This window comes from Priapulus caudatus, unplaced genomic scaffold (assembly GCF_000485595.1).
Source record: "Priapulus caudatus unplaced genomic scaffold, Priapulus_caudatus-5.0.1 Scaffold416, whole genome shotgun sequence".
Taxonomy (NCBI): Eukaryota; Metazoa; Priapulida; class Priapulimorpha; order Priapulimorphida; family Priapulidae; genus Priapulus; species Priapulus caudatus.
In genome coordinates, this window is record NW_014577477.1 from 487,832 (window position 1) to 497,831 (window position 10,000).

The following is a 10,000-nucleotide window of genomic DNA, read 5'->3' on the forward strand; positions in this document are numbered from 1 at the left end:
TGTGTGTTGCATGTGTTGTGTGCGTGTTGTGTGTACTGTGTGTATGTGTTGTGCGTCCCTTGTGTGTGTGTGTGTGTGTGTTGTGTAGTGTCGTGGATGTGTGCGTCGTGCGTGTACGTGTGCATTGTGTGTGTGTGTGTATGTGTGTGTGTGATTGTGTGCGTCGTGCCGTTGTGTGCGTGTGCGCTGCGCCTCGGCGTACGTGTGCGTGTGCGTGTGCGATGTGCACACTCTCGTGTCGTGTGCGTGATGCGTGCGCTGTCGCGCGTTGTGCGTGCTGCGTGCTGGCGTATGACCCGCGTGTGCGTGCCGTGCGTGTGTATATGTGTGTGTGTGTGTGTGTGTGTTGTGTGTGTGTTGTGTGGGTGGGTGGGCGTGTGTGTGTGTGTGTGTAAGCATGTGTGCGTGTGTGCTGTGTGTGTGTGTGTGTGTGTATGCTGGTGTGGTGTGCTGTGTGTGTGATGTGTGTTGGTGTGAATGTGTGTGTGCGTTATGCGCCTCCTGTGCGTGCGTGCGTGTGTATGCTGTGTGTGTGTGTGTGTGTGTGCCTGTGGGTGTGTGTGTGTGTGTGTGTGTGTTGTGTGGCGTGGGTGTGTTGTGTGCATGGTGTGTATGCATGTGTGTGTTGTGTGATGCTGTCCTGTGTGTATGCATGTGGTGTGTGTGTGTTGTGCCGTGTGCCGTGTGTGTGTGTGTGTGTGTGTGTGTTATGTGTGTATATATCAATGCGCCGCGGCAGCGTGTGTGTTGTGTGTGTTGTGTGTGTGTGTGTGTGTGTGGTGTGTGTGTGTGTGTGTGTGTAGTGTGTGTGTGTGTGGTGTGCTGGTGTGTGTGTTGTGTGTGTGTATGTGTGTGTGTAGCGCCTCTGTGTGGTGTGTGTGCTCTGACTGTGTGTGTCGTATGTGTATGTGTATGTGTGTGTGCGTGTGTGCTGTGTGTGCTGTGTCGTGTGTTTGTGTGTGTGTGTGTGTTATGTGTTTATGTGTATGTTATGGTGTGTGTGTGTGTGTGTGTGTGTGTGTGTGTGTGCCAGTGGGTGTGTGGCTGTGTGTGCCTGTGTGTGTGTGGTGTGTGTGTGCAGCGTGTGTGTTTATATGCCGGCTCTATCTTGTATCGGAAGAAGAATTATTTGTTCCGGTTTAACAAAGAAGCACGTACCGCTACATCATCCACAACGATATCCGTCTAAAAATATACGTGTCCTAAATTATATATAATATACATAAATATATTACATATATATAAATATAAAATAAAAAATAATATAATATATATTATATAATATATAATCATAACTATCTAAATATATAATATTATATATATATATATAAATATATCGAAAATGTCAGTCGCCTGTATATATGTATACAGCACGACATTTTCGTCGCTGTAGGAATAGTGAGGCAGACGTTCGAAGTGAGAATTCATCGCACAGGCAGCCATGGGTGCATTCCCGCCACCAAAACCATTCAACTACGTCGCCTCATTGCAACATTAATACGGCTTTCAAAAAGCCCTCAAAGCCAATAACGCAACATGTGCGATTTTTCCCCTCAGTATTTTTTCTAGTTCGTGTTTCTTTTGCTTTCGCGTACCAGCCGCTTTTGCTCCAAGACAATTACATTGCGAAGCGAAGACGTCATAGCGAGCAGACTTGTTGTTGATCAAGGTCTCAGAGGCTTGCTCCTCTTTTGTGGAGTAACTGGAAATTGAACATTCGAGAATGGCAAAAGGCACAAATTACCGAGGATTTGCGACGGACGGCTCGTGCTATCCGTTAACTCGCGGAGACGGCTTTTTAGGCGAAGGTAATGTATGGCGCATACACGCATTAATGCAGATATATGGATTATATTGCCCACAGCCGCGAAATCGTTGGCGGGTGTTTGCGTCTAGGTGTGCACTCTGCATATTCGTGATGCCTAATGGGAAACGTTCTGCTGGCTTGCGAAAGAAAACACGCGGCCGCGGTCGTTGTTGTGTTCGTCGATTATCGGCAGGTTTTGAAACCGTGGGTCTCAGCGAGGAAGCTGATAGCAGTCGTATCACTGATCGCCGATATCGATCTGCTAGCCGCCAGGTGTGTTGTCTGCGCTGAAGAAGTTGGCGTGCTGTGCTGCTGCCTGCTGCCTTGTCTCGCCACGTGGTATTGCTATGGTTGCTCTCATGAAGTCCTGAAAGGGGGAGGGGAGGGGGGTTCGTACAAAGGCTTAGCTCTTGTTTGTTTGTATTTTGTTTGTTCCTTCGTTTGTTTGTTTGCGTCTTTTTTTTTCTTTGTTTGTTTAGCGGCTGTTTGGAGTTAAGTTAAATTGATGCGTGGAGAAGAAATAATTGACTGTTTTTTTAAAAGGAACAAAAAGTAGAGTTCCGTTAACAATCCGTTCATTGCGTGCACGTGTTTGTTGTCAAATTCTCCTTTAACGTGAAGCGCTATAGAGACAGATAGAGAGGCTAGTTGTTGGTGGATGGATGATTGGATGGATGGATGGATGGATGGATGGATGGATGGAATGGGATGGGATGGATGGATGGATGGATGGATTGGAATGGATGGATGGATGGATAATAGATGAATAGATGGATGGAAAGATGGATGGATTGATGGATGGATGGATGGATGGATGATGATGAATGGATGAATGGATGGATGGATGATGGATGGAGGATGGATGGATGGATGGATGGATGGATGGATGGAATGGATGATGGATGGATGGATGAGATGGATGGATGAATGGATGGATGGATGGATGCGATGGATGGATGGATGGATGGATGATGGATGGTGATGGATGATGGATGGATGGATGGATGGATGGATGGATGGATGGATTGATGTGATGGATGGATGGATGGATGGATGGCATGGACTGGATGGCATGGATGGATGGATGGATGGATGGATGGATGGATGGATGGATGGATGGATGGATGATGGAATGGATGGGATGGATGAATGGATGGCATGGATGGTGTAGATGGATGCTTGAACTGGATGGCTCTGGATGAATTGTGATAGATGGCTGGATAAATTGTGGGATTAGACGCAATCGATTACGATCGTGACTTAGTATTGCAAAATTATTTAGTATATAATTAATAAGACATTAGTATTGGCCTGCTTGATCGATGCTATTGACTAATTTTAAGTAGAGTCATTCCCCGGTTATCGCTGCGCTGTGGGTTGATAGCAATTGATCTGCCCATGCTCAAATTGATACTGGTGTTAATACCGCAAAAACATAAATAATAATTAGCATGGGTTAAGCTATTGATTCTAGTTTGGGGTACGGCCAAGTGTGTAAGGCGTGACCCTGGGCTACGCGAGTTAGCCAGAAGAAACAATTACGGCGGTAGCTCTAGCAGCCTGTTGCCGATAAACAATAGATAGGCGGAGTCTCAAGTTTGGTGCTGATAGTAATCTCTGCGTTAAGAGGAGAGCGATGAACGCGTCAGAGATACCAGACAAGAGATAGACAGGGATAAGATACGCGAGATTGCACATTTGCTTACTAACGGACGATCCAGCATTAGCCTAGTAAGTTATGACGGCTCCGGTCTCGCGTAAACTAGTGTACTGCGCATACTTTGTTATTGAGTTATACATAGTACATGTAAAGAGGTCACTGCAAACGCTAACGTATATCCAGTGTATGTTGTGTTCTTTATAATATGAGTCGTAGACAGTTAGCAAAGGTGCTGTTACATATACACTCACGCGTAATCACTAATTACGATCACGGGTTAGCAGCAGCCTTCCCTACACTGGGCATGTAGTTAATCTTCTCTTATCAACTTCCCTGTAGAAATCTATTTCTCATGGCCATGGTCGATGCTAAGATTGCGCTAAATTTAGATAATTTTATAGATTAGAAAATTCAGGACAAATGACAGTGTGAAGACCCGTGCCTGCATGCGAGCCTTCGTCAACTGCTGGAATCATTGAAGACGCGTGTTGCGATGGAAGAGGTCGTATATAAAGTAACGGTCGCGTGTTGTGAATTCGTACATTTACAATTATCCATGAACATGGCTTCTGCGTTAGATTATCCTAGTACGTCTTTGAAGTATAATTATAATTTAATATATATATATATATATATATATATAATATATCTGTATTTATATTATCGACCACCGTACACGCGCGCATATATATATACTATATATATTAAGCACACGTACACGCGCGGCAAACACACACACGAACACACACGCATCGAACGCACACACGCACACACACGCACACACCGCGCGCAACAACACACACACACAACACACACATACACCACACACACACACAACATTACCACACACACATACTACACACATAACACACACCACACAATACACACACACACACACACACACAACAACAACACACAACTATATACACACACAACAGCACACACACACATCACACACACTACATACGCACGTACACACACACAACACACACACACACACACACCCACCACACACACACCCAACACACACACACACACACACACACAACACACACACACACGTACACACACTACATACAACTACACACACACACACAACACACACACACACAACCACCCAGCACACACACACAACACACACACACACACACATATATATATATAATATATATATATATATTATTATAAGTTGATTAGAGATTCCACTTCGTTATGAGGATAGAATTTGAAGGGGATTTAATGAAATTAAATGAGGATCACGGTGTAGATTCGGTTTAATTTCTTCAATTATGTAACGTATAGCTCTCTCTCGTTCTCTCTCTCTCTCTCTCTCTCTCTCTCGCTCTCTCTCTCTCTCTCTCTCTCTCTCTCTCTCTCTCTCTCTCTCTCTCTCTCTCTCTCTCTCTCTCTGGTTAAGGAAAATTATCGTCGAGATCTCATATTCTACGCGTGGCTCTTACGAAAAATACATGTACATGCGGCTGGCTTACCACAAGGTCTGCTCATATCAATAACAAATCAGACGCCGTTAGGCTTGTGTCGACACTCGGAGACATAATTCGGCTATAACCGTGAATTTTCCGTAATGAATTGTCAAATCCCGTGAGATTTCGGCAAGCATCGGAGTGCAGTAGTCTCCCACGCGTCGTCACAGCTATTATACGTCTTAGATACACGTGTATATAAGATATCCACGATCACAGCGCTAGTGCTTAATAGCTCCGAGACGATGCGCGCGCGACCCCTGGCGTACTAATTCTGCAACATTATCGCATAGCTTGCGGCGGTGCGTGCGTAGGTTGCGGTACGCCTGTGCGTATCTCTCTACCACGATCTACATGGGACGGTCACTCACCACGATCGCCCTGCCCAGGATGGACATCGAACCGTAAATCTTTGCCTGGCTATCGTGCAGCGTTGTACTCACGTTACCTTCCGCATCACACTCGATGTTCCCAAGGTCACCCAAGTGCCTGCAACGCGAAGCGCAATTAGACTAATCAGTGGAATTATGATCATTAATTTATTAATTAACTAAAATACGGTCGATTTATAAATTCGGAAAAATTAATGAATGAGCGTATGCAATCAGAGGATTAACGTGATGACTTAGTGAAGATTTAAAATTATAATTAAGATGTAAAATAATTACAGTTGTATGAAATTCGTGGAATGGTTATGGCGCCCTTTAGGGCAAGGGTCGATAGCCGTACATCACAGATGCCGACGTTCCGGCGAGGCAAAAATTACTTCCGACGTCGTGTCTGCTAACGTACCGAATGTACGCATGCTACCGATGACGTCATGGTTGTATGTACGCACGCTACCGATGACGTCATGGTTGTAGACGTACCGAATGTACGCATGCTACCGGTGACGTTATGGTTGTATGTACGCGCGCTACCAATGACGTCATGGTTGTAGACGTACCGGATGTACGCACGCTACCGATCACGTCATGGTTGTGAACGCACCGGAAGTACGCACTTGATGGCGTCGGTAGGGTCGCCGTGCGTTGCGGTCGCGTGGCCGAGGTGCGGACCGGCGGAGGTACATCCCTCGTGCCTGTCACCGTACTTGTGCACGTGGAAGCCATGCCGGTGACCGGCGGCGGTGCCGAAGCCACTGAGGCTCATGTGAATCATCAGGTCCTCGCCGGGCTGCCCGAAGCAAGCGTGCGTGAGCGAACACAGCAACGAGGGGTGAGGTGAGGGTGGGGTGAGGGTGGGGTAAGGGGTGAGAGGTGGGGTCAGGGGTGGAGTGGTATGATAAGGTGGGGTGAGAGCTTGGGTCAGACGTGGGTGCTGTGAGGGGTGGGGGTGTTCTTGTACCGGTCAGGTTCACCGGTAGAAGGCGCCGTAATGCCTTACAGCGGCAGCCAGGTCGGTTCAGTATGGGACAGGCTGTGTATTGATTGTGTGGGTCCACTGATGTGTACATATACCTGTCGAAGAGAACACCTCTATGCCTAGAGAAAAAGAAAAGCGGAGGCAGAAAGAGAGGAACGGGATGAGGTGATCAGTGTATGGAACACCGCGGTGACATTCAAAAGAACACACTGGACATAGTATTATAGTTATAAATATCGAAGTACAAAACCGGGAAATATTGTCCTATATATATTACAATATATATATTTTTATATATAATTTAGTTATATTACATATATATTAGACGTATTACTGTTTGCATGAGGTGCAGATGGCCATGGATCTGGGGTTCACTACCCTGCAGGGCAGAATTAGGCTCCATGTGGCAGGCAGCGTGTATCCAACCGTCGCCAACCCTGGGTGCGGGCGGGCCGCCGGCGTCAGCTGTACGAGCTGTAAGATGTGTAACAGTGAATATAACTAACACGCAACGCTCTGATCTAGAACACATTCATAATATGTAACATGTAACGCTTATATATGCGACGTGATCATGCTAGCTAGTACATAACGGTGTAATATGGGATAGTGGATGGGATGGATGGATGGATGGATGGATGGATGGATGGATGGATGGATGGATGGATGGATGGAGTGGATGGATGGATCGGGTGATGGATGGATGATGCGATGGCTGGATGGATGGATGGATGGATGGATGGATGGATGGATGGAGTGGATTGGATGGATGGATGGATGGATTGGAAGGATGGATGGATGATGGATGGTGGATGGATGGATGGATGGATGGATTGAGATGGATGGGTGGAATGGATGGATGGATGGATGGATGGATGGATGGTATGGATGGATGGATGGATGGATGGATGGAATGGATGGGATGGTGGGTATGGATGGATGGTGATGTAGGATTGGATGGATGGAATGGGTGGATGGAGGTGGATGGATGGACTGGATGGATGGATGTGGTTGGATGGATGGATGGATGGATGGATGGATGGATTGGATGGATAAGCATGCGATGGATGGATGGATGGATGGATGGATGGATAGATGATGGGGATGGATTGGATGGATGGATGGTTGGATGGATGATGGATGGATGATGGATGGATGGATGGATGGATGATGGATGGATGATGGAATGGATGGATGGATGGAGTGGATGGATGGATCGGATAGGATGGATGAGGTGGAATGGATGGATATGGATGGATGAGGCATGGATGGATAGATGGATTGGAGTGGATCGATGGATGTGGATGGATGATGGATGGATGGATGGATGGATGGATGGATGGATGTATAGATGGATGGGTGAATGGTGATGATGGATGGATGGATGATTGGATGGATGGATGGATGGATGTGGATGGATGGATGGATGGATGGATGGATGGATGGAGATGGATGGATGGATGAATGGATAGATGGTAAGTGGATGGATTGGATGGATTGGACTGGATTGAATTGGTAAATAGATGGATGAGATAGATGGATGGATGGATGGATGGATGAATGGATGGATGGATGGATGGATGGAATGGATGGGTGGATGGATAGATGGATGGATGGATGGATGGTGGATGGATGGATGGATAGATGGATGGATGGATGGATGGATGGGGATAGATTGGGTGGATGGATGGATGGATGGATGGATGCGATGTGGAATGGATTGATGGACTGGATTAGAGGTGGATGGATTGATGGATGGATGGATGGATGGATAGATGAGATGGATGTGGATTGGATGGATGGATAGATGGTGGATGGATGGATGATGGATGGATGATATGGATGGATGTAATGGTATGATGGATGGATGGTATGGAATGATGAATGATAGATGGTAGAGATGGATAGATGGATGGATGGATGGATGGATGGATGGATGGATGGATGGATGGATGGATGGATGGATAGATGGATGGGTGGATGGATGGATGGATGGATGGATGGTGATGGATGGATGGATGGATGGATGGATGGAATGGATGGATGGATGGATGGTGATGGATAGAATGATGGATGGATAGATGATGGATGGATAGATGTGGGTGGATGGATGGATGGATGGAATGGATGGATGGATGGATGGATGGATGGATAGATGGGTGATGGATAGATGGTGGATGGATGGATGGATGGAATGGATGGATGGATGGATGGATAGATGGGACTGGGTGGATGTATGATGATGGATGGATGGATGGATGGATAGGGATGGATGAGATGGATGGAGGATGGATGGATGGATGGATGTGGATGGATGGATGGTGGATGGATGGATGGATGGAATGGATGGATGTGTGGAAGATGGAATGGAATGGATGGATTGGATAGATGGATGGATGGATGGAGATGATATGGATGGATGGATGGGTATGGATGGATGGTATGAAAGATGGATGGATGGATGTGGATAGATTTGGATTGGGTGAAGGAGTGGATGGATGATGATGGATGGATGGATGGATGGATGATGGATGGATGGATGGATGGATGGATAGGATGGATGGATGTGATGGATGATGATGGATTGGTATGGATGGATGGATGAATGGATGATGGATGGATGATGGATGGGATGGTGGATGGATGGATGGTAAATAGATGGGATAAATAGATGGATGAATGCATGGATAAATAGATGGATATAGGATGGATGATGGATGGATGGATGGATGGGATGGATGGATGGATGGGGTGGTGGATAGATGGATGGTGGATGGATGGATGGACTGGATGGACTGGTATGGATGGAATGAGATGATCGGACTGCGATGGATGGATGGATAGATGGTTGGATGGATGGATGGAGTGGATAGATGGGTGGATGGATGGATGGATGGATGGGATGGATGGATGGATGGATGGATGGATGGATGGAATGGATGGATGGATGGATGGATGGATGGATGGATGGATGGATGGATGGATGGATGGATGGATGGATAGATGGATGGCATGGATGGATCGAGATGGATAGATGGGTGGATGGATGGATGAATTGGATGGATGGATGGATGGATGGATGGATAGATGGGTGGATGGTGGATGGATGGATGGATGGATGGATTGGATGGATGGATGGATGGATTGGATAGATGGATGGATGGAATGGATGGATGGATGGATGGATGGATGGATGGATAGTATGGATGGGTGGAGTTGGATGGATGGATGGACGGTGGATGGATGGATCGGATGGATTTGGTATGGGATGGATGGATGGATAGATGGATGGATGGATGGATGGATAGCTTGGGTGGCATTGGATGGATGGATGGATGGATGGATGGATGGATGGATGGATGGATAGATAGGTAGATGGATCGATGGTGGGATGGATTGGCATGGATGGATGGATGGATGGATGGATGGATACGATGGATGGGGTGGATGGATGGATGGATGTGATGGATGGGAATGGTGGATGGATGGATGGAAATGGATGGATGGATGGTGGATGGATGGATGGATGGCTGGATGGATGGATGGATGGATGGATGGATGGATTATTGTGTTGTGATGGGATGGATGGATGGATGCGATGGATGATGGATGGATGGATGGCATGGATGGATGGATGAAATGGATGGAGTGGATGATGGATGGGATATGATGGATGGATGGATG

At 46.6% G+C, this 10,000-nt stretch overlaps 1 protein-coding gene across 1 annotated transcript in view; it reads right to left on the reverse strand.

The window, feature by feature from the left end:
• Nucleotides 1-4,985: 4,985 nt before the first annotated feature.
• LOC106810178 overlaps nucleotides 4,986-10,000 on the reverse strand; it is a gene marked incomplete at its 5' end in the record, with an annotated part of 11,771 nt that continues 6,756 nt past the window's right edge. The window contains 4 exons of the mRNA XM_014813459.1: nucleotides 4,986-5,030; nucleotides 5,323-5,440; nucleotides 5,955-6,127; nucleotides 6,651-6,790. Coding sequence (XP_014668945.1) covers nucleotides 4,986-5,030; nucleotides 5,323-5,440; nucleotides 5,955-6,127; nucleotides 6,651-6,790 — 476 coding nt within the window. The remainder of the gene's footprint in view (nucleotides 5,031-5,322; nucleotides 5,441-5,954; nucleotides 6,128-6,650; nucleotides 6,791-10,000) is intronic.